General features: G+C 46.8%; 2 protein-coding genes across 5 annotated transcripts; both read left to right on the top strand.

The window, feature by feature from the left end:
* The first annotated feature begins 15,871 nt into the window (after nucleotides 1-15,871).
* LOC125550671 (Putative N-acetyl-gamma-glutamyl-phosphate reductase) lies at nucleotides 15,872-20,374 on the top strand. Its single transcript, XM_087517778.1, has 15 exons — nucleotides 15,872-16,033; nucleotides 16,117-16,216; nucleotides 16,894-16,956; nucleotides 17,043-17,183; nucleotides 17,481-17,588; nucleotides 17,726-17,812; nucleotides 17,964-18,014; nucleotides 18,102-18,173; nucleotides 18,445-18,564; nucleotides 19,002-19,062; nucleotides 19,154-19,234; nucleotides 19,335-19,414; nucleotides 19,540-19,629; nucleotides 19,749-19,877; nucleotides 19,976-20,374. Exons 2-15 carry the CDS (start codon nucleotides 16,160-16,162, stop codon nucleotides 20,081-20,083), a joined length of 1,248 nt encoding a protein of 415 aa, XP_087373904.1. The 5' UTR covers nucleotides 15,872-16,033; nucleotides 16,117-16,159; the 3' UTR covers nucleotides 20,084-20,374.
* A 223-nt stretch (nucleotides 20,375-20,597) lies between these two features.
* On the top strand, nucleotides 20,598-27,132 carry LOC147974789 (uncharacterized). 4 transcript variants are annotated; one of them, XM_087517780.1, is made up of 8 exons: nucleotides 20,598-23,733; nucleotides 23,832-24,291; nucleotides 24,373-24,458; nucleotides 25,204-25,752; nucleotides 25,844-26,065; nucleotides 26,146-26,211; nucleotides 26,311-26,376; nucleotides 26,472-27,132. In XM_087517780.1, exons 4-8 carry the CDS (start codon nucleotides 25,258-25,260, stop codon nucleotides 26,559-26,561), a joined length of 939 nt encoding a protein of 312 aa, XP_087373906.1. In that variant the 5' UTR covers nucleotides 20,598-23,733; nucleotides 23,832-24,291; nucleotides 24,373-24,458; nucleotides 25,204-25,257; the 3' UTR covers nucleotides 26,562-27,132. The 4 variants fall into 4 exon arrangements, with proteins under 4 accessions (XP_087373906.1, XP_087373907.1, XP_087373908.1 ...); XM_087517781.1 differs by having other exon boundaries at nucleotides 24,373-25,072; XM_087517782.1 differs by lacking the exon at nucleotides 24,373-24,458 and having other exon boundaries at nucleotides 23,832-23,885.
* Nucleotides 27,133-27,373: the final 241 nt, after the last annotated feature.

Genomic DNA, 27,373 nt, shown 5'->3' with positions numbered 1-27,373 from the left:
ACATATAAATACAGGAGATATGACTCTTGGTTATTTTGAATCACAGAAGCTGACCTCTGGTTCTATCTGTCGTAGTGCTCATTGTCCTCAATGCACAATATCAATAATAGTTTACTCATTTAATATTTTTTTGGTCCGTGGAAATTTTCAGTCTGCGTTTAGAAGTTAATCTTTTTGTGATCGATGACATAAAGTATATTATTTATTTAATTTTGTATTTCTGGTTATTACATTGGCAATGTCCTGTTGTATGAAGATTCTGGTTTGGGTACAGTTTTACCTTTCAAAGAATATTACCTTGCTGAAAGCTTAGTGACCCATTGGCACATTGAAAGATGTCCTTACTTCACATTCAAGGAAAGATAGTTTGTTGATGCATTGCTGCTTTAAGGAAAGATTAGGGGGATTCGAACTTCTGATTGGTGAGCTACAACATGTCATCGTGGACAATTTTTCACCAAAAATGTTTTGTTCTGTGATAAGCTGCTATAAAAGTGAAATAATTCATGCTCTTGGTAAGCCATCATAGCATTTAGAGAGTAGTCATATCTGCACTTCTGCAGAAGTAAAGGTGGAGGGATGAGGAAGCTTGCTCTACTGTTTATAGCCATGGTAATTTTGGAATTATGCTGTTTTATGTGTGTATCAAGTATGGAATCTGTCCGATGTAAAGTTCTCAAGCTATAACCTCATGTGCATTGAACATGGATCTTCTTCTTTTGTCAAGTGTGGAGGTTTTCCTTTTTACCACACAATAATTAATGTTAGAAAATGGAGCTGCTGGAAACTAAGGCCCCCTTTGGTTTGGAGGAATTTTGCAGGAATTCTATAGGATAGGATTTCTATAGGAAAAATTCCTTTAGGCCTCCTTTGCTTTGTAGGTTTGTAGAAATTTTATAGAAATTTTATAGGATATGATTTTTGAAGGAGAAAAGAAAAAAAATCCTTCAAAGCCTTTGGTTTGTAGAAATGGATTTCTATTCCTATGTAGGATATGAATCAATCTTTCATATTTTGAAGGAAAAATAACATTAGCCTAAACTCAATGCAAAAATTCATATTTTATGCATCAAATGACATTTTTTTTCTATAAGAATTGAGATACATGTCATCTCATTTTTTATGATTTTTCCATTCCTATGATACATGTCTTGGCATAGCGGTAAAGTTGTTGCCTTGCAACCATGAGGTCACGGGTTTGAGTCTTGAAAATAGCCTTTTGCATAAATATAGGTTAAAGCTGTGTACTATAGACCCAAAGTGATCGGACCCTATGCAAGCGGGAGCTACATGCACCGGACTGCCTTCTTATGATACTATGCAAGGGGAGCTACGTGCACCGGACTGCCTTTTTAATGGTATTTCTATCATATGAACCAAAGAAGACATGAAGTTGATGGTGATGACATGATCCATTGGACCCTGGGTTTGAACGAGTTCACTCCCCCATTCTGAACCCATCAGATTACTTTGGTTTATAAAAACTAACAAAAATAATGTCGTTGGGGAGCCTTGACCGCACTCTGCACCAGCTCAATCAAACCAAAAAGTGACCACTGTCGTGGTTCTAAGCCTGACAGTGATGTAGGGGGGTACGTATGGAGAGGCAGGATCTTAGCTGTGGAGAAGTTGTAAGCACGCAAGGTTTACGAGTTCAGGCCCTTCTCGGAGGAAGTAATAGCCCTACGTCTCGGAGCCCGGAGGCGGTCGACTGGATTATGCGTGTATGAGTTACAGAGGTGCGAACCCTTGTCTCGGAGGGGGGTGGCTTATATAGAGTGCGCCAGGCCCCCGGCCAGCCCACGTTACCAAGGGTTCAATGTTCATTAAGGCGAGGCGTTACTGGTAACGCTAGTAATAAAGTGCTATGATGACCATAAAAAGCTATTTAATGACCGACCGTTAGCGTGCGGAGTGACTTTAGGTCTCCTAGCCGTCAAGTGGTTGCTTCTTGGTCGAGTGTCTTCGAGTCTGTCGAGTGGAACACCTTCAAGTCGATTGAAAGGTGATTTCTTCTAGAGATGTCCTCGGGTAGGGTAGGTAGGACAGGTCCATGACCCTACCCTAGGTACATAGCTTCATCATTAGCCCCCGAATGGATCGAGGTTTGAGTGGGGAAGGATTTGAGAGCTTCTCCGACTCGTTTTTCATGTCGTGAGCATATCTAGTTTCAGATCAATGGGCCTGAGTGATGGCAGCAACTTCCTTTCCAGTCGCCTTGATCCTTTCTTAATTCCTCGTCGAGTGGGTTTCTTTACTTGTAAGGCTCCGAGTGATGGTGTGGAGGAGATCCTTGGTCTGACAAGTTATTCGCTGCCCGCGGATTTAGTGGGATCCGAATTTTGGGAAGCGCGCAGGACGGGGGAGGCCGCAGTAATCGGACGAGATAGAGCGGAGCTGCCTCGATCCCCGCGCCACCTTTTTCGCCACGTATCGCTCGTGCGGTCGTTGCGGGATTTGACAGGGCCACCTGGGCCTACCCGTCACGTCCCTCCGCCGCGCTCGCTCTCGCCCTAACACCACCGCACCGCACGCGCCTCGCCGGCGACAATGGGGAGGGAGAAGACAGCGGCTCTGGAGCGGGCCAAGAAGGCGACGGCGAAGTCGAAGGGGAAGGCGACCAGCCGGGGCGGATCTTCCTCGCGGTCTGGCCTGCCGAAGGGCTGGATCCAGGGCGACTGGATCCACTCGAGGATCTGCCAAGACGACCTCGATGACTTGGCCGAAGGGGGGCTGATCCCCTACGACGCGGCGCGGCTTCCGGGGAAGGAATCCAAGCCGCAGCCTCGGGAGGGTGAGCGCGTTCTTCTTGCCACCCACGTCGACCGTGGGTTTTCCTTGCCTCCTCATCCTTTCTTTCGAGGGTTTCTAAACTTCTTTGGGGCTCAACTCCACCATTTTACCCCCAACTCAATCGTTTATCTTACCGCGTTCATTCCTTGTGTGAGAACTTCTTGGGTTGTCGACCTCACTGGGGTCTTTTCAAGCATATCTTCACTTGTTGCTCCCAGACAGTGAAAAGGGCTAATCCGAGTGACGAGAGGACCCAAGTGATCCAGATGTGTGGGGGTCTTGGCATCCAGACGAGGGGAAAAAGCTCCTTTCCGGCCATGATTCTCCCCGATTCAGTTCGCGGATGGCAGTCGACTTGGTTCTACTGCAAAGACCAGTCGACGCCAGGGCAATCGACTGGCCTCCCTCCTTTTACCATGGACTGAGTGGAAAAACCCTCCCCTTTGAAGGTGCTCCCAGAGGAGAAGGAGCACGTGCAGGTGCTGGTCGACCGAGTGGTCCAGCTTATTCGCGATGGGGTCACTGGTATGGATCTCTTGTAGGTCTTCCTTCAGCGGCGCATCCAGCCTCTCCAAGCCCGGGACCATCCGATGTGGATGTATTCGGGTCTTGAAGACTCCACTCGGATCCAGCCGGAGGAGGTCGACGACGACACGCTGGAGAAGTGGCTGTCTGGCATTACCGGGAATAAGGACAATCCCAGGGGAGCCAGGAGAGTCCCTCCATTCGACCAGTCCCACGCACCCGAGCAGGTCTGATTCTGAGTTTTTGCTTGTAATCTGAGTTCACTCGCGCAGCCGTCTGTATTGCGTCGACTGACTTTGTTCTCCCTGCTTTCTTTCAGGCCATTATTGAAATGTATTCCATGCCCAACGGGGAGCAAGAGCAAGCTCTGGAAGGCGAGGCGAGTGGCGGCGAAAGCGGCGAGGGGGCTTCCGATGGTGAAGGGGACAGAGGGAGCGACGACTCAAGCGCTGGAGAAGAAGTCGAGTCGCCTCCTCGCAGGGAGAGGCGATCCAAGCTTGACCAAGAATGGCCGAGTGCTCGCGACAAGGCAACTGCTCCGGCTAGTCAGTCTTCGAAGAGCCCTCGGATCTCTTCACCAACCCCGACTGGGAAGGCGCCAAAGCACCCCAAAGTTGCAGAGCCGAAGACTCGGAAGGCGCTGCCAAAGATCAAGATCAATATCCCTGTCGCGTCCGGTGAGTGTCTCTCCTTGTATTCACTCGACGCTCCGCGCTGCCACTTCCGGAACCTCAACTTACAGGGATGATGATGAGGCGATGGAGGATGCGGTCACTTCTAATCCGGGTATGATTTCTGCCATACTATCTTTTTTTGGTCGATTCAACTGTATTGTGCATCACTGGGTGACGTGCTTTTGGCAATTTGAACCTTGCACAGCTCCCAACATTATTGACCTCCCTGCTGATGAAGGAGAGCCCGAGAGGCCTTTGATGAGGAAGAACAGGCGAGCTCCTGCAAGCGGGGCGCTACAGACGACGCCGAGGGCGGAACCAGTTGTTCAGGACACTGGCGACATCAATCGGGGTCCTGTTACCTTCGCTGAGCCGCTGTCGAGTGCTTTGCCTTCTTCATCAACTGCTCAGGCCCCTGTCGACCCGCCTTCAATTTTTGCGACCCATCGTGTCCCGGAGGACGAGGTGAATGCTGCTAGGGAAGCCATTCGTCAAGCGGGCATTATGATGGAGAAGATGAAGGCGGTGCGGGACGCCAGCCAAGCCGCCTATGATGCCAGCTCGGCCCTCCAGAGCAACATTCAGGTTAGTTGGTTGCCGCTTGTTCTGTTAGGATATGCTACCTGAAGAGTCTTTTCGAAAATCTTTGCATCTGCACACCCACTGGGTGCGTCGATTGAATTCTTGGACTAGTAGGGGCACGCTGAGTGCACCCACTGGGTGTAGTCCCCAAGACTACGGTGGACTGCTGACAGTCGACTGTAGTCTTAGTATTTTGTCGAATGTATAGTTTGTCTCTTCCACTCGATCTGGTCGAGTGGGATCAGAACTGGTGGGGGCACGCTGAGTGCACCCACTGGGTGTAGTCCCCGAGACTACGGTGGACTGCTGGCAGTCGACTGTAGTCTGAGTTCTTTCTCTCTTTTTTTTGGACTCGACTTCGGCGGGCCGGTCGAGTGGGGTCAGAACCGGTGGGGGCACGCTAAGTGCACCCACTGGGTGTAGTCCCCGAGGCTATGGTGGACTGCTGGCAGTCGACCGTAGTCTTAGTATTTATTGCCTTTGTTGTTTTTCGCTGTAAAATAACTTCTCCCCTTTAACTTCAGAAATCTTGCGATCTTGGAGCTCGCTTTGCTGACTTGGAGAAGTAGCAGATTCAACTGAACCTTGATCTGGAGCTGGCCAGGACAGAGCTGCAAAAGGCCAGAGACGGCGCCGCAGGTAAGACTATTTTGTCGACTGGTTAGTTTTAGGCTTGAGTACCCTTCTGCTATTTCCGAATCAATCATCATTTCTTTGCAGAAAAACTGAGAGAAGCTCTGGCGAAAAAGGATCAGGTCTTGGCTGCTACCCGTAAGGAGGCTGACGACAAGACCGCTCTGGCCGAACAGAAGCTGGCTTCGGTCGGCCAGTTAGAAGAAGAGAATACCAGGCTGAAGACCGCTCTGAATGAAGCCAACAGGGAGTGTACATGCTGGAAGAAGGATAACCTCAACCTGAACGAAAAGATGGAAGGCATTGCTCGCAGGAGGGACGATCTGGAGAGCTACTTGAGGAGCCTTAACAAGAAGTTGTATATCAAGCTTGAAGGTGCACATTTAGTTCTGACTGATTTTTTTTTGTGTCGACTCAGTGTATGAAAATTGACTTATCCTTGGATCGTGAATGCAGAGTTTTGCCAGAAATTTGAAGAGGAGACTGGGCGGATCGAACCAGGTTTGGATCCAATCAACTCTCCCATGAAAGATGAAGCTGCCATGAATTTGCTCTGACTGGAATCTCGCATTGACGGTGCCGTGGACTACTTGGCTCGACTGAAGGTCGCCATGTCACGGATCGACCCGACACTTTGGCCAGAGGCTACGCTCCAAAATGATCTCGAGTCTCTGATGACTCGTCTTAATGGAATCCCTGACCGAGTGCAGGAGTGGAAGAAGTCTTCTGCTCGGTGCGGCGCTGATGTGGCTCTGTCTTTGGTTCGTGTCCACTGCAAGGAGGTGCGACAAGACAAGCTGGCAGCAATCAAGGTCGCCAACACCCAGAAGCATGACTTCCGAACCTTTATGGAGACTTTCATCGCTGCAACCACTCGGATAGCCGACGGCATTGACCTGGATGAGTTCATCGAGCATGCCAGCCCTCCTCCCGCGAAGTGAACAAACTCTTATGTCCCACCTTAAATTTGCCTCGGAATGCCGAGTGGTTTTTGTAACCGTTAAACTTTTTCGGGTCGCATGCCCGAGTACCTCGATCCGTGATCCAGAACCTTTAGGATTTTATCTAAACTTGGTTTACCGTTGAATATCTTTATGAATCTCCTGCTGAGTGAACCCAACCTTTATTCGAGACAACTTTCTGTATTCGCAGCACAGCTCCGAAGGAGGGGGAAGTAGTCGACCCATGCCTTGTATTTGTGGCGAAGCTCCCCAGGGGCGGCGGCGGTCGACCCACACACTGTTACTGCAGAGTGGGACGGAGCGCACATTGTATTTGTGGCGAAGCTCTCCAGGAGAAGGGTGGGGGGGGCAGTCGACCCGTACTTCGTTACTGTAGAGCGGGATGAATCGCGCATTGTATTTGTGGCGAAGCTCTCTAGGAGAAGGTGGCAGTCGACCTGCCCCTCGTCGTCTTTGAGGATTGAGATGTGTTTGGGAGAACTTAGGCGAGTACTGGACTGCAGCTAAGCCCCCGAGTGGGAGGATTGCTCTCCGCTCGGTAGGGTTTTTTCAAACTTAGGCGAGTGCCTGACTGCAGCTAAGTCTCTAGGTGGGAGAACTTAGGCGAGTACTGGACTGCAGCTAAGCCCCCGAGTGGGAGGATTGCTCTCCACTCGGTAGGATTTTTCAAACTTAGGCGAGTGCCTGACTGCAGCTAAGTCTCTGAGTGGGAGAACTTAGGCGAGTACTGGACTGCAACTAAGCCCCCGAGTGGGAGGATTGCTCTCCACTCGGTAGGATTTTTTCAAACTTAGGCGAGTGCCTGACTGCAGCTAAGTCTCTAAGTGGGAGAGTTTAGGCGAGTACTGGACTGCAGCTAAGCCCCCGAGTGGGAGGATTGCTCTCTACTCGGTAGGGTTTTTTTAAACTTAGGCGAGTGCCTGACTGCAGCTAAGTCTCTAGGTGGGAGAACTTAGGCGAGTACTGGACTGCAGCTAAGCCCCCGAGTGGGAGGATTGCTCTCCACTCGGTAGGATTTTTCAAACTTAGGCGAGTGCCTGACTGCAGCTAAGTCTTTGAGTGGGAGAACTTAGGCGAGTACTGGACTGCAGCTAAGCCCCCGAGTGGGAGGATTGCTCTCCACTCGGTAGGATTTTTTCAAACTTAGGCGAGTGCCTGACTGCAGCTAAGTCTCTAAGTGGGAAAACTTAGGCGAGTGCTGGACTGCAACCAAGCCCCCGAGTGGGAGGATTGCTCTCCACTCGGTAGGATTTTTTCAAACTTAGGCGAGTGCCTGACTGCAGCTAAGTCTCTAAGTGGGAGAACTTAGGCGAGTGCTGGACTGCAGCTAAGCCCCCCGAGTGGGAGGATTTCTCTCCACTCGGTAGGATTTTTTTTCAAACTTAGGTGAGTGCCTGACTGCAACTAAGTCTCTAAGTGGGAGAACTTAGGCGAGTACTGGACTGCAGCTAAGCCCCCGAGTGGGAGGATTGCTCTCCACTCGATAGGATTTTTTCAAACTTAGGCGAGTGCCTGACTGCAGCTAAGTCTCTAAGTGGGAGAACTTAGGCGAGTGCTGGACTGCAGCTAAGCCCCCGAGTGGGAGGATTGCTCTCCACTCGGTAGGATTTTTTCAAACTTAGGCAAAACGGATTCACAGCTAAGCCCCCGAGTGGAAGGCTGGCTCGCCACTCGGTAGGATTTTTTTCAAACTTAGGCGAAACGGATTCGCAGCTAAGCCCCCCGAGTGGGAGGCTGGCTCGCCACTCGGTAGGAAACTGTTTTTACAAACTTAGGCGAAGCGGATTCGCAGCTAAGCCACCCACTGGGGGATTTCTTACGCAAACAAAAAACAATAATAATCACTGGGAAAATTATAACGCTCTTGTCTTTGATAAATAAACTACAGGAGTTTTTCTTATTACATCTCATCCGAGTGAGAATTTAGGTATAAAAGGGGCGGAGTAGCTCCGCATTCCAGGCTCGTGGCTCATCGATCTGGCGATCGACATTGTAAACATGATACGCTCCATTGTGGAGGACTTTGGTGACGATGAAGGGGCCTTCCCAAGTAGGAGCGAGCTTGTGTGGTTTCTGTTGATCCACTCGGAGGACCAAATCTCCTTCTTGGAAGGCTCGACTCTTCACATTTCTGGCATGGAACCGACGTAAGTCTTGCTGATAAATGGTTGATCGGATCATAGCCATTTCTCTTTCTTCTTTCAGGAGGTCGACTGCGTCTTGCCGGGCTTGTTCTGCTTCATCTTCGGTGTAAAGCTCGACTCGGGGTGCATTGTGAAGTAGATCACTCGGCAGGACTGCTTCCGCTTCGTAAACCAGAAAGAACGGGGTTCTTCCAGTCGACCTATTCGGGGTGGTCCTCAATCCCCACAGAACTGACGGAAACTCGTCGACCCATGCACCTGCTACGTGCTTGAGATCACGCATCAGCCGAAGTTTTAGTCCTTTGAGAATCAGACCATTTGCCCTTTCTGCTTGCCCATTCGACTGGGGGTGGGCGACCGATGCGTAGTCGACTCGTGTGCCTTGAGAGGCGCAAAAAGCTCTGAACTTGTCTGAATCAAAGTTTGACCCATTGTCAGTGATGATGCTATGTGGGACCCCATATCTGAATGTTAACTCCCTGACGAAACTGATGGCAGTGCAAGCATCAAGATTCTTGATAGGCTTGGCTTCAATCCATTTGGTAAACTTGTCGACTGCCACAAGCACATGTGTGAAACCGCTCCTGCCTGTTCTCAATGGACCAACCATATCCAACCCCCAAACAGCAAAGGGCCAGACGAGTGGAATGGTTTTCAGGGCTGATGCGGGTTTGTGCGACATGTTGGAGTAGAACTGGCACCCTTCACACTTGTCGACTATCTCTTTTGCCATTTCATTTGCTCTTGGCCAGTAAAAACCCGCTCGGTATGCTTTAGCCACAATGGTCCGAGAAGACGCATGGTGACTATAGGTCCCCAAGTGGATCTCATCAAGGATTATCTGGCCTTCTTCTGGTGTTATACACTTTTGACCGACTCCAGTCGCGCTTTCTCTATACAACTGTCCCTTTATGCCTGTGAAGGCCTTGGATCGATGGACGATCTGTCGAGCCTCTTCCTCGTCATCCGGGAGTTCCTTCCTCAGGATATACGCGATGTACGACATCGTCCAGTCGGGGGTGATTGCCAAGACTTTCATGATTAGGTCGACCACCGCTAGAATTTCGACTTCAGTCGGATCCGTGGCACTCTTTGGCTGCGGGACTTCATCTGTAAAAGGATCTTCTTGGACTGACGGCGAGTGGATGTGTTCCAAAAACACATTGCTGGGGATGGCTTCTCTCTTGGAGCCTATCTTTGCCAAATCATCAGCTGCTTGATTTTTCAGTCGGGGATGTGATGAAGCTCTAACCCCTCGAATTTCTTCTCTAACTTTCTTACTGCATTACAATAACCGGTCATAGCTGGACTTCTGATGTCCCACTCCTTCATCACCTGATTAACCACCAAATCTGAGTCGCCATAGACCATGAGGCGACGGACGCCGAGTGAAATGGCCATGCGCAACCCATACAAAAGTGCTTTATATTCTGCTTCATTATTGGAGGAATCGAAGTGAATCTGGAGAACATATCTGAGCTTATCTCCTCGGGGGGAAACCAATACTACCCCAGCACCGGAACCATTCAGCATCTTAGATCCATCGAAGAACATGGTCCAGTGCTCCGAGTGAACTTGAGTTGGAAGTTGCTGTTCAATCCACTCGGCGACGAAATCTGCAACTGCTTGGGACTTGATAGCTTTCTTTGCCTCAAACTTGATATCTAGGGGAAGGAGTTCAATCGCCCATTTGGCAACTCAACCAGTTGCATCTCTGTTGTGCAAGATCTCTGACAATGGAGCGTCGCTGACGACTGTAATGGAATGATCAGAGAAGTAGTGGACAACTTTCTTTGTAGTCATGTAAATCCCATATACGAGCTTCTGATAATGAGGGTATCTTTGCTTCGATGGGGTCAAGACTTCAGAAATATAATATACTGGGTGCTGAACTTTGAAGGCCTTTCCTTCTTCTTCCTGCTCGACCGTAAGTACTGTACTGACAACTTGTCCTGTGGCTGCAATGTAAAGCAGTAAAGGCTCCTTGCTGATTGGGGCAGCAAGCACCGGCTGGGTGGAGAGCAGAGCTTTGAGCTCTACAAATGCTGCATCTGCTTCCGGAGTCCACTCGAACTTGTCAGACTTCTTCATCAGTCGGTAAAGAGGCAATGCCTTTTCACCGAGACGAGAGATGAATCGACTCAAAGCGGCCAAGCAACCTGTAAGCTTCTGGACGTCATGCACACGCACAGGACGCTTCATCCGGAGTATAGTACCAATTTTTTCAGGATTGGCATCGATTCCCCGTTCGGAAACGAGAAAACCGAGTAGCTTTCCGCCTGGAACTCCGAATGTGCACTTTGATGGATTGAGCTTGATATCATACCTCCTGAGGTTGTCAAAGGTTTCAGCAAGGTCATTCAGCAGGTCTGAACCCTTCCGTGACTTAACCACAATATCATCCATGTATGCCTCCACATTCCGAGTGATTTGGGTGAGTAAACACTTCTGAATCATCCTCATGAACGTGGCTCCGGCATTCTTGAGGCCGAATGGCATGGTAACATAGCAGAAGCACCCGAATGGGGTGATGAAAGCTGTTTTAATCTCATCAGGTCCATATAGACGGATCTGATGGTACCCGGAATAGGCGTCTAGAAAAGACAGTCGCTCACATCCTGCAGTCGAGTCGACTATCTGGTCGATGCGGGGGAGAGGAAAATGATCTTTCGGGCAGGCCCGATTGATATGTTTAAAGTCAATGCACATGCGAAGTGACTTGTCCTTCTTGGGAACCATGACAACATTGGCGAGCCACTCGGAGTGGTAGATTTCTCGGATAAACTCCGCCGCTAAAAGCCGAGCTACCTCTTCACCAATAGTCTTTCTCTTCTGGACGGCGGACCGTCGGAGATGTTCCTTGACAGGTTTTACTTTTGAGTCGACTCTTAGGCGGTGCTTAGCCAGCTCCCTGGGAACACTCGGCATGTCAGAGGGCTTCCATGCGAAGATGTCCCCGTTTTCACGGAGGAACTGGATGAGCGCTTCTTCCTATTTGGAGTCGAGCGTCGTTGAGACGTGAGTCGGAGCAACATTGGGATCGGTCGGGTGAATCTGAACTGGCTTCGTTTCACCGGACGACTGAAAAGCTGATTCTGAAGCAGGCTTCTTGGCTCGTAGTAACTCACTCGGATCAGTAGTCTTCCGGTACTCTTGCAGCTCGACCACTGCCATCTGAGCATTAGCAATCTTTGAGCCTTTCTGAAAACACTCTTCTGCTTTTTTCCGATTGCCTGTAATGGTGATCACACCTTTGGGACCAGGCATCTTCAATTTGAGATACACATAAAACGGTCGGGCCATGAAGCGTGCATAAGCCGGCCTGCCCAAAATAGCGTGATAGGCACTCTGGAAGTCTACAACTTCAAATGTCAACTTCTCTTTCCGGTAATTCTTGGAATCACCAAAAACCACACCAAGGGCAATCTGGCCGAGTGATTCAGCCTTCTTCCCAGGAATGACTCCATGGAAACTCATGTTGCTGGCGCTGAGTCTGGACATCGGAATGCCCATCCCTTTTAATGTCTCTGCATACAATATGTTCAAACCACTGCCACCATCCATTAGGACTTTGGTCAGTCGAGTGCCTTCAACCACTGGGTCGACCACCAGAGCTTGCCTCCCAGGGGTGGCAATATGCGTTGGGTGATCGGACTGGTCGAACGTGATGGCAGTCTGGGACCATTTCAGATAACTTGGTGTCGCCGGAGCAACCATATTCACCTCTCGATTGATGACTTTCAGTCGACTTTTGCTCTCAACATCAGCAAAAATCACCAAGGTGGAATTGACTTGAGGGTATCTGTCGTCACTGTCCTCTTTGTCCTCGACTTTGTCCGACTCCTTTTCCTTACCCTTGGGTTGCTTACCCTGAAACTGTTGGATCAAGAGTCGACACTGTCGAGTGGTATGTTTCGGGTAAATGAAATTACCCTCTTCATCTTTCTTCGTGTGGACGAGACATGGCAAGTCCAATACATCATTTCCGTCCTGGTCTTTAACCTTTTTGGGGTTCCAAGGCCCTTTAGGTTTCCCTTTAAACTTTCCCTGAGTTACGGCCAAGGCTTCCTCGGGAGCAGCTGGCTCGGCTTTCCGCTTCTGTTTTCGATTGGAATTCCCTCCGGTTTCTTGGGCGACTGACTTCAGCTTGCCGCTCCGGAGTCGATCCTCATCTTCACCATTAGCGTACTTGGTGGCAATCTCCATCATCCGATTCAGGGACATCTCTCCGGTTCGACCGAATTTCAAGCTCAGTTCTCTGTACTTGACGCCCTCCTTGAAAGCACAAACCGCTTGGTGGTCAGGCACATTCTCCACCGAGTGATGTAACGTGATCCACCTCTGGATGTAATCCCTCAAAGTTTCATTTGGTTTCTGTACACAAGACCGCAGTTCCGTCAGCCCTGCCGGTCGCTTGCACGTGCCTTCGAATGTGGTGACGAACACTCGAGAGAGATCCTCCCAAGTGTAAATGCTGCTAGGCGCCAACTGGTTCAGCCACGCTCTGGCCGAGCCCTCTAACATGAGAGGCAGGTGCTTCATGGCCACTTCATCATTGCCGCCGCCGATCTGGACGGCCACTCGGTAATCTTCAAGCCAAGTATCGGGCTTGGACTCGCCAGTGAACTTACTGACTCCAGTCGCCAACCTGAAGTTGGGAGGAATCACAGCGGCCTTGATGGCTCGACTAAAGCACTCTGGCCCCGATACATGCACTCTGCTGTTGGTAGGGGCATCTCTGTCGTGACCTTCTCGGTGAGCCCTGTTCCGGTCGACCAAACCTTGGATGAGAATGGATCTCGCGTCAAAGCCTGGCCCTCTGGGGTCGACTAAAACCCTTCGCCCACCACTATGAGTGCGCCTGTCATCCTGCTGGCGAGGCACATACGACCCGCTCCTCGGGGGAGGCGTGGGCACTCGATGCCGACCGTCACGACCGACTCGATGTTCATACTGTTCATGGTTCCCATACTGGTCACGCCGGTCCCCACGTCCCTCACGCTTCGGGGGCGATCTCGGGCTGTGAGCCGACTGGACTGTGTCCGTGGCAACGGATCTGCTGTGAATCCTGTTCTGCGATTGAGAAACAGCGGAATTCTGATCTCCTGCTGCCCGGAGCAACTCTCTGATCTGCAGCAAGCCTCTGCCAGCCTCCGACTGGGAAGGCTGAATCGACTCCACTATGCGGGCTGCAGCTGCTAAATTCTGAATCGGAGTTCGATATACCTGCGGGGGCGGGAAAAGCTGACGTCGACTGGATTCAGGAACCCGTTGTCGCGCCCGCTCGTCGAGTGCTCGCTGGAGGTTTTCCAGTCGAGCACGCTCGGCCAAATTTGCCAGGCGCGCGTCCTCCAAGGCGCGAGCCTCGGGGGTTTCTCCAATGATAGGAGTGTGCAGTGCATCCATGTTCCGGCGGCGAAGTTCTTCCCTCTGCAGCGACGTGAGAGGCTCGGGAAGATATTCCTCATGGGGACGCGACGGGTCGCCTCCGCCCGTGCCTCCGTCGGTGCCGGGAAAACCGGGAAGACTGGGTGGTCCATCGGCCATCAGAACCTCCGCCGCCGAATCGCTGCTGCCGCACTCGGATGCAGTCTCCGCGGAGCCAGTCGACAGATCGAACAGGCTGTAGAGGGATTCGTCGGGCTCGATCGCCGCGACTTGAGGGATGGCCGACTGACGGGCCACCGCATGTCTCACCCACCGCTGAAGTCTCGACCGACCGGAGCGCTTGCGCCGGCGGGAAACGGGGAGGGAGGACAGCACAGGAGCCGACCGGTAAGGGGTCGACGGTTGCCGCAGGAGAACGCCGCGGACGCACGCGCGAAAGTGCGTTGCCCCGCGGACAGGGAGTGCGTCCACGTCGAGCGGAGCCTCCTGAAGTCAGGCGGAGTCGTCGGCGATGAACGTGAACGCGCCGAGACGGATCTCGCGGCCCTCCACCAAAACTCCGTCGAAAACCATGATGATTCGGGTCGGAAAAGATCGCAACTCCTCCAACAAAACGCTAAAACACCGGCCCCACGGTAGGCGCCAATTGTCGTGGTTCTAAGCCTGACAGTGATGTAGGGGGGTACGTATGGAGAGGCAGGATCTTAGCTGTGGAGAAGTTGTAAGCACGCAAGGTTTACGAGTTCAGGCCCTTCTCGGAGGAAGTAATAGCCCTACGTCTCGGAGCCCGGAGGCGGTCGACTGGATTATGCGTGCATGAGTTACAGAGGTGCGAACCCTTGTCTCGGAGGGGGGGTGGCTTATATAGAGTGCGCCAGGCCCCCGGCCAGCCCACGTTACCAAGGGTTCAATGTTCATTAAGGCGAGGCGTTACTGGTAACGCTAGTAATAAAGTGCTATGATGACCATAAAAAGCTATTTAATGACCGACCGTTAGCGTGCGGAGTGACTTTAGGTCTCTTGGCCGTCGAGTGGTTGCTTCTTGGTCGAGTGTCTTCGAGTCTGTCGAGTGTCTTCGAGTCTGTCAAGTGGAACACCTTCAAGTCGATTGAAAGGTGATTTCTTCTAGAGATGTCCTCGGGTAGGGTAGGTAGGACAGGTCCATGACCCTACCCTAGATACATAGCTTCATCAACCACCTCACATATTTTTTTAATGAGAAAGTATTTATAAGTAAGTTTGCAAAATGATCTTATATTATGGGATGAAGGAAGTACATGTTAGTGCTTCATGGCCGTGCATTTACGTAGATGCAGTTTTTCCAGCGTTGGAAGTCCGTTGATTGTAGTATACTACTTTTATCGGAAACGACCCAGATTTACAAAAAGCATCCCTCTCCATGTCTCTTTAGGTTGTTGATGCAGATCACATAGTCTCGGGACTTTGTTGTTGATGGTATTCCTGTGTTGGATTTATGTCCTCGGGCTCTGTTGTTGTGATGGCGTTTGCTCCAACACTAGCGTGGAGCTCGGGAGGTAGTTTGGGAGCGGATGCAGATTGTGGTCTGCATTGGCGGCATATGAAAGATGGTGGATCGTGTGCTAGGTTCGTGGTTCGTGATAGACATATATGATTTCTTCCTCCGACATTTTAGTTGTGCAGGGGGAATCAGATCTGGAGTTCACGTTTTCGGGATGTTGCCTCAGTCTGATTCGTCCAACGGCAATGATTTCGCCTCTATTAGTGAGCCATCTTGTAGGTCCGTAAAGCTGCATATCAGCGATGGGGCCGCGTCGAGCTCGAGTATGAAGGTGAGCCGTTATTTTTACTTTTGATGACTGTTGTGATGGTGTCAGAAACAGTAACAGTGTTGGTGCCCCGAGCGTTTAAGGCAGGTTTGGGAAGCCGGCTTTGGGCTCAGTCAGGGATACGTGCGTGACACATACGCCGCACTCCAGCCCCGCCTCTCGTCTCCTCCGGCCGGGCGCGCCACGCACCGTTCCCCGCCGCGATTGCTCCGTCACCCGACTCCCCCGGCTCGGAACCCTCCCCGTTGCTGTAGCAGGGCGATTGCTCCTACCCCACCCACTGCTGGGCTCGGCCCCGGTGCTCCCCAAACAATGCCACCATACAGGTCACTCCAAGAACAGTTCCCACGAGGCCCTCAGCCCCGCTGACAGCCCGCCCCCTCCGGCCCACCAGACCCCCCAGGTCCACCTACCCAATCCACGACCGCGAGGAACGGCGCCGCGACCACCAACCAAGCCCGTAGCCGCCGCCGCCGTCGCCAGCGCACCCACAGCGACCGGCCCTCCTTCCCTTTCCCCACGAGGTGCATTTATACGCTCCCACACCTTCCTGACACTTGCTGTAACTCCACCTTTCAGCTGACTCCCATCAATCTCGATTTGCCAGCCCTCCGCGACGCCGGCGAGCCCGACTACCCCCCGTAGCGGGCATGGGATCGACGGCGCTCGGTGGTGCGGCTCCGGCGCGCGCCGGATTGGCCCCCAAGGTGACTCCCGCTCTTTGGTTCCTTTTCTGTCCTGTGCAAGCTCTGATTGATTGGGGAAATGAATAGGGGCGTGCCTGAGTTGGTTCGGACTGTGTTAACCAGCCCTGGCCGTGTATTGGTTGGTTCTCACCTGTAAGTTGAACGCGATTAGCTGTTCTAGTGCGGGTCATTTCCCCCCTCTGTAGAGTGGGAAATAAGGTTTTAGTGAAACTGATTGCTTCGCTACCAGTAAGGTTTGAATTTGCGAACTGAAATGTCTGAGAATGGTATGATGACATCTCTTAAATGGGAACATGAACTGTACCTTAAGAGTGGGTGAATTGGTCATAACCCGATTAGCTGTTTAGTATGGTCGTTTTTCCCCTTTGTAGAGGATGTAATAAACATATGCCTAAAGCATAGCATGGGAGTTTCATCAAACTACAGTAAGGTTTTAGTGAAACTGATTGCTTCGGTACCAGTAAGCAATTTTGAATTTGCTAACTGAAATGTCTGAGAATGGTATGATGGCATCTTTTAAATGGGAACATGAACTGCATATCTTAAGAGTGAATTGGCCATAACGGGTGGTCCTCTGACCCAACTGTGGCATTGTTCCAGCAATTGCATCCTGTTTCGTCATGAAATTGCTTATTTTTAACTTAAGCGCTGAGGTGATTTTTTTATTTCACGTGTAGAATGGACTCCTTGGATCTACTTTCAAGCCATGTGGTGGTTTCAAGCTCAAAACAACTCCTAAGGTGAGTTTTATGCTCTCTTATTTCTTATAAATATTTGTTTGTTTAGTGTCATACTCCACGTACTAATAAAAATGTCTACATTGAAGGTTGGACGCTCTTCAGTTTGTGTGAGAGCATCCATTGCTTCTTCACCACAAAAACAGTACTCTCCTAAGACACCAGCAGTTAAATCAGGGGAGGAAGTGCGCATTGCAGTGCTAGGAGCCAGCGGTTATACTGGAGCTGAGGTTGTTATTTTTTCCCTGTCATTTTCCATTTGTATTGACTGCTTATCATCCAGGCCCAGGGGTAGATTGTTTTACCCGGCAACCATATAAACAAGGGGCACATTCTTGGCCATTATTACCAGAAATCTGGCAGGGTAGGGTTAGTTTGGTCGCAAATCTAACAGGACAACCCACCTTTACTCCTATGCACTTATCTTTTTTTGCTTTTCCGATGCAACATTCCGGTGCTAGGATTCCGATATTCTGATCCTCTTATGGTTCAGTTACTAATGTTGCACGGTACATTTTTGCCAACAGATTGTTCGGCTTCTAGCAAACCACCCTCAGTTCCGTATCACAGTGATGACCGCGGACAGAAAAGCTGGTGAACAGTTTGGATCTGTATTTCCTCACTTGATAACACAAGTAAGAACTTCTCTTCACTTCCTCCTTATTTGATGCATCATTCTTGTACATCAAGAATTAGCGAAACCTTTCAGCAGTAGCACATTTCTGTATATGAATTTGTGCTGGCTTATGTTGATCCTCTTTTAATATTGCAGGACCTGCCAAATTTAGTTGCAATTAAAGATGCAGATTTTTCAGATGTTGATGCTGTTTTTTGTTGCTTGCCACATGGAACAACACAGGTTGGTATCTTCATCATGATTTTTCTGAGATATTTTCTATCAATTGCTGAACTTATGAAGGAATCCAGTTATATGCTCTGCTGTCAATTGGGAGATCAGATTTTGTACTGGACACACTAAGAGCAATGTCTGATCGCAAGTTTTTTATCAGGAAATTATTAAAGGCTTACCCCAGCAACTGAAGATTGTTGATCTCTCTGCGGTATGCTCTACACAAACTCATGCTTTATCTGCATAGGTCCTCGGTTGCTATTGAACATCCAATCATTCTGACTTACCATGCTTGCAGGATTTCCGTTTGCGTGACATCAATGAGTATGCTGAGTGGTATGGTCATGCTCATAGGGCACCAGAACTTCAGGTTTTCTTGACTACTATACCCTACAGATTTTTTAATATACCAGCCATTGGTCACACAAATTTTGAAGCTACCAAGTTCTGAAGTTCCAGTTTCAACATTTAATTACCAACTTGGATTCCTATTGACATGTTCCATCGATTTCTTTGTATATTACATTTGGGGCTTCAGTTAGATTCCTTTGTAGCCTATGATGTTTTTTACTCCTCTCCTGTCATTTTGTGTGTTTGTTATAAACTCATTTCCTTTGTGGTCTGTGTATCTTTATATTCAGGAAGAGGCTGTTTATGGTTTGACGGAGGTTCTTCGAGATGAAATAAGAAATGCTCGGCTTGTTGCCAACCCGGGATGTTATCCCACGTCTATTCAGCTCCCTCTTGTTCCTCTAATAAAGGTTAGAATCAATAGAAGTTCTTAGTCCTCCCATTCTTTGATCAAAGCAACAGAAATTTAGACTCAATAGCCCCCACTTGTGTGATATATTTACAAATGTACAAAGAATCTCCATTTTCTGTAGCAAAGGAAGTAAATTTGTCAAAATATTCTGCCTAGTCACGCTCCTTTATGTAAATTTTAAAATGTCATCAGTTTAATATTACCTCCGTTCCAAATTATAAGATGTTTTGGATATTTCAATATGGACTACATATGGACTGAAATGAGTGAGCAAACACACAAATATACATCCGATTCAGAAAAAAGTTAGAACATCTTATAATTTGGAACGGAGGGAGTAGTCTTCTTAGTATCTAGGTTACGGACATACCTTGTCTCCACATGGGATTCAGAACTGGATCAGAGGTTCTAACCATATTTTATTTTACCTTGCAGGCAAAACTGATCAAGCTGAGCAATATAATAATTGATGCAAAATCTGGGGTTACCGGGGCAGGTATTTTTTGAAGATACGATGACTTCAAAATATAAGCTTGTAATGACTTGATTAATAACCAAACTGCTCCCCATGACATCTATTTCTTTAGGACGTGGAGCTAAGGAAGCAAATCTGTACACCGAGATAGCTGAAGGCATTCATGCTTACGGAATAAAAGGCCACCGTCATGGTAATCCTTTTTTCCAAACATCTCAAGTCTGACATTTGTTCTCCCTTTGGTAAAGTGGCTTTAGTATGGCCTTACTGACAATGAGATAAAACCATTTCAGTTCCTGAGGTTGAACAGGGATTGTCAGAGGCTGCTGAATCCAAAGTTACTATCAGCTTCACTCCAAATCTTATCTGCATGGTAAGCACTTACTCAAAGACAACTCCAGGTTCTGCAGTTTGTTCTGTGCTGCACCTGCACTAAAGGCATAAAAAATGTGTGGAATTCAGTTGTTAAATCAAATCATTTATCTGTATGATGAACAGAAACGTGGGATGCAATCTACTATGTTTGTTGAAATGGCACCTGGAGTGACTGTCAGTGATTTGTATCAGCATCTCAAGTCTACTTATGAGGTTTGTTTGTTTGACCATGTGGATTAAATTATCTATCTGCAGAGAGCTCCTATTTTACAGTTTTACCACATAAATGCCTTTTCTTTTGTTAGCATCATTCTGTGTGTGCATCTTTTCAGGGTGAAGAATTTGTCAAGCTGTTAAATGGCAGCAATGTTCCTCACACACGCCATGTTGTTGGATCAAATTACTGCTTCATGAATGTCTTCGAGGACAGAATTCCTGGAAGGGCCATCATCATCTCTGTCGTAAGTGTTGCATCAATCTATAAGTTGCTCAAGGTTAGCGAAATGTTGCAGACTTAAAGATGCAAAATCCTTATTCTTCTTGTTCTTCAACACTGCAGATAGACAATCTTGTGAAGGGAGCATCTGGCCAGGCCGTGCAGAACCTCAATCTGATGATGGGACTGCCTGAGAACATGGGGCTGCAATATCAGCCCCTATTTCCTTGATATGTTGTGCCTTTGTTGTGCTCTTTTTCGATGATGCTTTGGAGTTAAGCACCCATCTCTGTTTTCCGTTGAGAAGCAAAGAGCTGAATGTCGGAGTGTAACCAAACTCGCTCAACAGCAAAACTTGGTTTGTGCTGGTGTAGTATTTAGAGATGAGCAACAATTAGCAGTTGAATAAGAGTATGAACTGAGTGGCTTGGTGTAATGAAAGTCCGAAGGCTATTATATCCTACAGTGGATTTTTGTCATGAGATCAATAAAGCAGTGTAAAACCTGATTCAGAGACATCAACCATTGCTGTCAGCATTGGATAATAGTTAGAAGTGTGTTACTTTTAAATATTAAAGGATAAATTAGTTTTCAAGTTCTTTGTCAAATTTTATCTTGTGTGACGTGACCAGATCCTAAACTTTACCACAATAATGCAACTAACTGGTCATTGTGTTTCTGTCCTTTCTAGCCTATCAAAATACCATGATTTATTTCTGAGTCAACTTTGAATCTATCTAATTAGTTACCATCTGTTTTTTGGAATGCCATGGTAAAACTCCAGCAGTTAGTTCTGTTAATGTAAATGGGCTTGCAATAAGGTTGACTTGTGTGGCCCGTATGCAGTTGTGATTCAAGAGGAGCCTGGCAGCATAAATTTTATTTGAGAATTGCTTGTGTTCATTTGATTTCGTATTTACATGATAAATGTGTGTAGATGCATCGAAAGAGGAGCCCAGGGATTATTATTTTTATTTCCCATTGTTCTTCTATGTCTGGGTGATTCTTTCGTTATGCTGTTGGGTGCTATCCACACAACAGATCTTTGTTATTTTGACATATGTTAGGGGCTGCAAGCCTGTCATGAACTCTGAACTTCTAAATTGATTTTAGAAATGTATGGTCAGGTTTCAGTAGTTCTTCAGCCAAAAGTTTTAATTACTTTCTTCATTTTCTGGAGTGATGATAAAAAAAATATAGCTCCAAATATTATAATTTTGTCATTTTTTTTACTGGTCAATATTATGTTAATGTTGCAAAATCTAAGAAAACATAATAATTCGATGTGACTGTACAAACTTGTCAAAGATATAGGTACATATATCGATCTTCTACAAAATATCAATTGGTAAATATATGACTATGAGGGAGGCTGCAATGATAAGCCTAACTTGTTCATTGCATTAAAGTGGGTTAGCCACTCAGCCTACATACCTACGTAAGAGGCAATGCAAAGAAAACTGATGTTGCATGTAAGTAAACTTTAAGCCTAATGGTGAAATAGGAATATTAAGTTGTCCTGAGTATTGTTCTTCAAGGGCTCTTAACTCTTCACTTCTTCAGTACCACTTGTTCTTAAATTGCTTTGCTACTGGGTCTTGTTAGGAGATGTATCTAGGCCCTCCTAGCAAAATTTTGAGTTAAAAATTAACTGTTGATGCTTTCTTTTTTGGTTGTGCTAATCGAAGATGCTATGTTCTGTTTGACTTGAAATGGTTGTAGGCTTGGAAACACTTCTGCACTACTTTATTAACCTTTGACCTTCAGGCTTCAGGTCTTTATGCATATTCTCTGACTTCTGGTTCGTTCTCTGGTTTATTAATGTATTTTTGTTTTGTTTGACTTCTCAGTTTTTTGCGTTCACAATGCATATGAAATATGAAAGTATGATACATGTTCTTCTGTTTTTAATCAACTTGTTTGGGGGTATTTTCGGGAGTGGTAAAATTCAGATGGGCTTTGAGTTAGCCAAGATCATTGCAAGTCTTTATAGTCTGTGTTTCACACTTATTTGATATACCTACAAGATAAAATGAAACCGGCCTTCATGTTATTCTCATTTTCTGTTGCTTTATTTTCATGATAATATCATCATAGATGTGGAAATATCAAAATGTATTTTATCCACTTGAGCTTAAATAGGTGAGGAATGTTTATGCAGTTATTTTAATGTATATTTATTGAGAATATTCATGTTATCTAAAAGAATGTTTATGCAGTTATTATAATGTATATTTATTGAGAATATTCGTATTAACTAAGATAGATAGGTTTCAAGTGCATGCTGCGGCACGAGAACATGCAGAACCTACTGGAACTTTTACTTATAAACACTTTGACCTCAGTTTCATTTGAGTTACGTTACTGTGCTAGTTAATTTTCCTGTAGCATGGCTGGAGCAAACTTTTTTTGTAGCAACGACTCTGCAGGTAAGGTCTTTGTTTTGGATGCTATTTCACATGGTCGATATACTTTTCTTCACCATTGCTTGTTACGTAAATGTATATAGTTCAGTAAATTAGTATTTATAAGTAAAAACTTTCCATGTATCAAAAGTCTTACTCCCTCCATTTCTAAATATAAGGCTTTCTAGATATTCCAGTACGGACTACATATGGAGCAAAATGAGTGAATCTACACTCTAAAATACTCTAAAATACGTCTATATACATCCGAATGTAGTCCGTATCGAAATCTCTAGAAGGTCTTATATCTAGAAATGGAGGGAACCTTGGTGCAGTGGTAAAGCTGCTGCCTTGTGACCATGAGGCCACGGGTTCAAGTCCTGGAAACAGCCTCTTGCAGAAATGTAGGGAAAGGCTGCGTACAATAAACCCAAAGTGGTCGGAATGTAGTCCGTATCGAAATCTCTAAAAGGCCTTATATCTAGAAACGGAGGGAGCCTTGGTGCAGTGGTAAAGCTGCTGCCTTGTGACCATGAGGCACGGGTTCAAGTCCTGGAAACAGCCTCTTGCAGAAATGTAGGAAAAGGCTGCGTACAATAAACCCAAAGTGGTCGGACCCTTCCCTGGACCCTGCGCAAGCGGGAGCTACATGCACCGGGCTGCCCTTATCTAGAAACGGAGGGAGTACATGTTATTGTCTGACTACTTAATTAGCAGGTTGTTCACAATGTATATAGTTCAGTAAATTAGTATTTATAAGTAAAAACTTTCCATGTATCAAAAGTCTTACATGTTATTGTCTGACTAGTTAATCGAATACTTCTGAAATATATTGTGTCGGAGAGTTGTGTTCCTGGGTATCTATCATATCGACACTTCTATGCAAGTCAATCAGTAATATTCCATTATTTGGTTCGACTTGCCATTATCCTTTTTCTCAATTGAAAGTGACACACCATTTTATAAACTGAAAGTAACAATGAGAAATATGTTGTGTAAACATTTGAGCAAAGAATCGGAATTGGCTGCCAAGTGAAGCTGCCATCCCCATTGGGTAAATTTCCATGATACAGTGTTCCGAAAAGATCCATTATTATAGTGCACATAAAGTGATCCAAGTTAACATGCAAAAATAATAATATGAAATTCGTCCTTGATATGTAGAACCAAAAAGGGGATAGTGATCACTTGGAAAAAAAGGGGATAGTAATATTTGTGCGCATGAGCAGTACTCATACTCAAGCTCCATACATAAGTAGCTTTATTAGTGTTATTTAATCTTAATAAGACAACAACAAGGTTATTTATCCATACATATTTTATTAGGGGTAGTCCTATGCTTGATCTGTGGGCTAAGGAGAATTTCATGTTTGTCCCTTCAGATTTGAATGGGTTCAAAGGAAACAATTTTGTAATTTCGCTTCCTCATGATGCAAGTGGACCTTCTAGAAGTCGGAAAGTTACTTTGTATTTTGGGTATGTTCTAAGACTCCATATTCTTCATTTCTATGCCTATCAGAGACACAAGATTACTATGTAGGTATTTCACAAATCATTTTGCAATTTGGCTGCAGAATGTTCGGAAGTTCCTGATTCTTTCATGCAGCTAAAAGGGCAACAACAAACAGGTCTATAAACAAAACACATTATCTTGCTCCTTCCAATTCATTTCCTTTTGCCAGCATCTTAGATATCATTGTTTATTCTCTCCTTGATCCTCTGTGTGGAACAAAGAGGCAAGAAGAATAAGTCCTTTTTTGGTGGCGAAGGGGCAGTGCAAAAGTACAGCTCATTCCTTGCACGACTGGTAGATTCGAGTCATGTGCAGCTCCTAATTCCCTGAATATACGAAAATCAGTTCCGATTGATGAGGATATCGGCATCAGATCACCCAATGACTCAGATTTGCCGGGTCATTGCAAGACCGATGTTGTGCAGAGTCATTTGGATTTCACACGCTCTCTGATTTTGAAGATACGCCATAATCTGAAAAGAAGATTGGAAGTGCCCACCTGTGAATCTGTGATGTCTCTGGTAATCTTGGCTGAAACTGTTACCTGGTTGACCACCGGACAGATGTCATGTTATACTGATGATAGTTACAACCGTGTACAGGTTTCCTCAGTTCTCAGTTTGTCTAGATCTACATCACACTGTTTGGGTACTCGGAGCTCTTTCTTCTATACACTCGTTCGCGAAAGGTAAATGATTGGTGCAATTATTGTGTATCAGTGGCTTTGTTTCAATTTGATGATGTGGTATCATAAGTATGAAACAGACACGAAGGTTGCGGGCAGATGCTGTTGAAATAGGGGTGATGGAAAGCTGTACATTTTGAGTATAAGATGACAAGCAATCGGGATACACGGAGGACTGGAGGCATTGTCCAATCCCTTTTAAGCATTTAAAAATGTCCAGATTCCCTCCATCATGGTCGTGCAAGCCTCTCCTTGCAACTCTCTAGTTTATTGGGAGTGAATTATTCCATTCCAACAACATTCTCCACAATTCATAATGCCTGATCCTGTATTAATTGCTAAGATAAGCCCATGTTTGTCCTGGCTTTGATTTGAACCTCAGAGGCATGTTTTTTTCCTTGCCCTATTGGTGCATCGACGTTGCGGGAGAATTCTCTGCAATCATTGTAACCGGCCTTGGGACACTTGCCACTCGAGCTTTGATTGGCTTGACTTCTGAAGATGTGTGATCTTGGATAATTCACTATCTTGTTGTCTACCAACTAGCAGTTGAAGTTTTCTAAACTCATTATTTGCCCATCCCCAGGCCATACTTGGAAGGGTCGTTGTCAACACAGGTCATACCCAGCCGTGGGTGTCCATTTCTCTAAGCATGATCTTGCATTTCTTAATCCTGCAGCTGCTCTGTTTTCCTTCAGCATTCTCATCAGTATAAATGCACCTGTCCTAACCTGCATTTTTGCTTCAGGCACAAGTGTATCAAACAGCCAAGTCCTCTCTCACACCCTACACTTATATCAGGATGGAGTCTGGAGGAGTGATTACTGAAGCGGGCTGGGACTCGCTTGGCCTGACGTCGCAGGCGGAGGAGTCGGAGATGATGGAGCAGCTGCTTGGCACCTTCCCCTCCAACGGCGAGGAAGAACACCAGGAGCTGCCTTGGTCTGTTCAGGCCACACATGCATACTATGCCCACTGTAACGGTAGCTCTAATGCATACAGTTCCGCTAGTAGCAACAGTGTTGGTAGTCTCGTCCTTGATATGCCGTCGGATTATGGGGGCTTCTATTTGGGCGACTCAAATGGGATTGGCTCCTGCACCGCAGCACTTGACCTGAACATGGTTCAGGAGCAAGGTGCGGCTCAGTTTATGGATGCCATCTTCAACCCTTCATATGGGAATGGCGATTCAAGCTGCGACGATCTTGGAGACTCGAGCATGAACCTGCTCGACTCCATCGACACGTCCAACAAGAGGAAGCGCCAGGATCAGGGGAAAATAGCTGACCAAACAAGTGTGAGTGTTCAATGCTTTGTTCTTTTTTGTACAAGGGTCGTTTTCGTTGCCCGGTGCGAATGCTTACTGCTTGAATCTTTTTGAAATGCAGGGTCGGAAATACTCAAGGAAGGCCGACTCGAAGCGGACAAAGAAGGCCATGCAATGTGAAGGTGACGATGGCACCACTACTGACACAAACAAGCAAAGCTTGAGCTGCTGCACGTCTGAAATTGACTCTAATGCTTCTCAAGAGCCTCCTGTTGCCTCTAAGCCGAAGAGCAAGGCTCAGGCTGGCCGCCAGACAACAGATCCCCAGAGCCTCTATGCAAGGGTATGCTACACGTCATCCTCTCAGTTTTCTGCTGTTAATTAAAATTAACAGTTACTCATGCTCTTGTTGGTTGGATACAGAAAAGAAGAGAAAAGATCAATGAGAGGCTGAAGGTACTACAGAACCTTGTTCCGAATGGAACCAAAGTAAGCATCTCAGCAACATGTCCTTCATAGCTTTTGGGGGGATAGTACTGTAAAATGAAGGGCAACAACTCAAAGATCAACCCTTGTGCTATCTTGCAGGTAGATATCAGCACTATGCTTGAAGAGGCAGTGGAGTATGTGAAGTTTTTGCAGCTTCAAATTAAGGTGAGAGGCTTTTCCACAGTTCAGTTCAGAACTTCATCCATTTTGAATGCGCGTGTTAAAGAGTTATTTAATGGTTTATTTACTACTATGTGCAGCTCCTCAGCTCTGATGAAATGTGGATGTATGCGCCAATTGCGTACAACGGGATGAACATTGGAATCGACTTGAACCTCTCTCAGCACTGATAAGACACTTCTAACAGTCTAAAGAAACAGCAGCTATATACTTAAAAACGTGATTTGGGTTAATTGGCTCAAGTGTTCGTTACTAACGCGCAAGTGGTTTCTGATCAATAAGCTATTCCGGGCAGTTGTATCTCTCTCAGGCGTAAATAGAGGCTGAATACAATGTTCTCCAGAAGCTTTTTTTGTAACTCCGGTTACTAAAGGAGTGTCATGTATGGCCCGGAAAATACGCGAAAAAGACGAATACTGAATGTAGGAAGAGGCTCTGCAACTTGTGAAGACAAGGAAGGGCAACCTGTTCTTTTTCTCCTTACTTCAGATGCGACTTCGCATGAGAAGGCCGTGTCGTTTTTCTTCTTATTTTTTCAGGTTTGCTCTAGTAGCAAATTTGTGTCTTCACTAAATACAGTGTTTATAGCGTATATAATGTGGTTAGCTGGAACTTGGGCGGTTGTCAGACAGCTAATAATGTAAGATCGTGGCATGATGTGGCAGTTGTCATATAACATGTTTTGTAATGATTACTGTGATCACGTCATTTTCTGCTATACAGTTTGTGTTGAAACCTCAATTCTTGCTGTTGTCGTGACAAAGTGTGGTGCCTTCCTCATATTCTTTTCATCGTTGGCTGTTAGTGGAATATTTGTATACTGTTGTATTGCTGGTGTCATTGAATCATTGGTCCGGCATTATTTGGTCCACCTGTTGGTTCATGTTTCTTTAATCGGTTAAATTTTCCGGTCCCTTTTACCCTGTTTTCACAGGCAATACAGTCCATGATGCTTGTCTTGTACTTGATCCGTTCACAAATA

This window comes from Triticum urartu, chromosome 4A (assembly GCF_056163025.1).
Source record: "Triticum urartu cultivar PI428250 chromosome 4A, HENAU_Tu73, whole genome shotgun sequence".
In the NCBI taxonomy this organism is placed as follows: Eukaryota; Viridiplantae; Streptophyta; class Magnoliopsida; order Poales; family Poaceae; genus Triticum; species Triticum urartu.
The sequence above is the reverse complement of the archived record's forward strand: the minus strand, read 5'-3'. Positions and strand labels throughout refer to the sequence as shown.

What these genes read in the sequence shown, in the direction of transcription:
- LOC125550671 (XM_087517778.1), top strand. Translation starts at nt 16,160, where the DNA reads ATGGGATCGACGGCGCTCGGTGGTGCGGCTCCGGCGCGCGCCGGATTG. An exon ending in GCGCCGGATTGGCCCCCAAG is followed by an intron (nt 16,217 to 16,893) that starts GTGACTCCCGCT and finishes TTTCACGTGTAG; the next exon opens with AATGGACTCCTTGGATCTAC. An exon ending in AGATTGTTGATCTCTCTGCG is followed by an intron (nt 18,015 to 18,101) that starts GTATGCTCTACA and finishes CCATGCTTGCAG; the next exon opens with GATTTCCGTTTGCGTGACAT.
- LOC147974789 (XM_087517782.1), top strand. Translation starts at nt 25,258, where the DNA reads ATGGAGTCTGGAGGAGTGATTACTGAAGCGGGCTGGGACTCGCTTGGC. An exon ending in CCCAGAGCCTCTATGCAAGG is followed by an intron (nt 26,066 to 26,145) that starts GTATGCTACACG and finishes GGTTGGATACAG; the next exon opens with AAAAGAAGAGAAAAGATCAA. An exon ending in TTTTGCAGCTTCAAATTAAG is followed by an intron (nt 26,377 to 26,471) that starts GTGAGAGGCTTT and finishes TACTATGTGCAG; the next exon opens with CTCCTCAGCTCTGATGAAAT.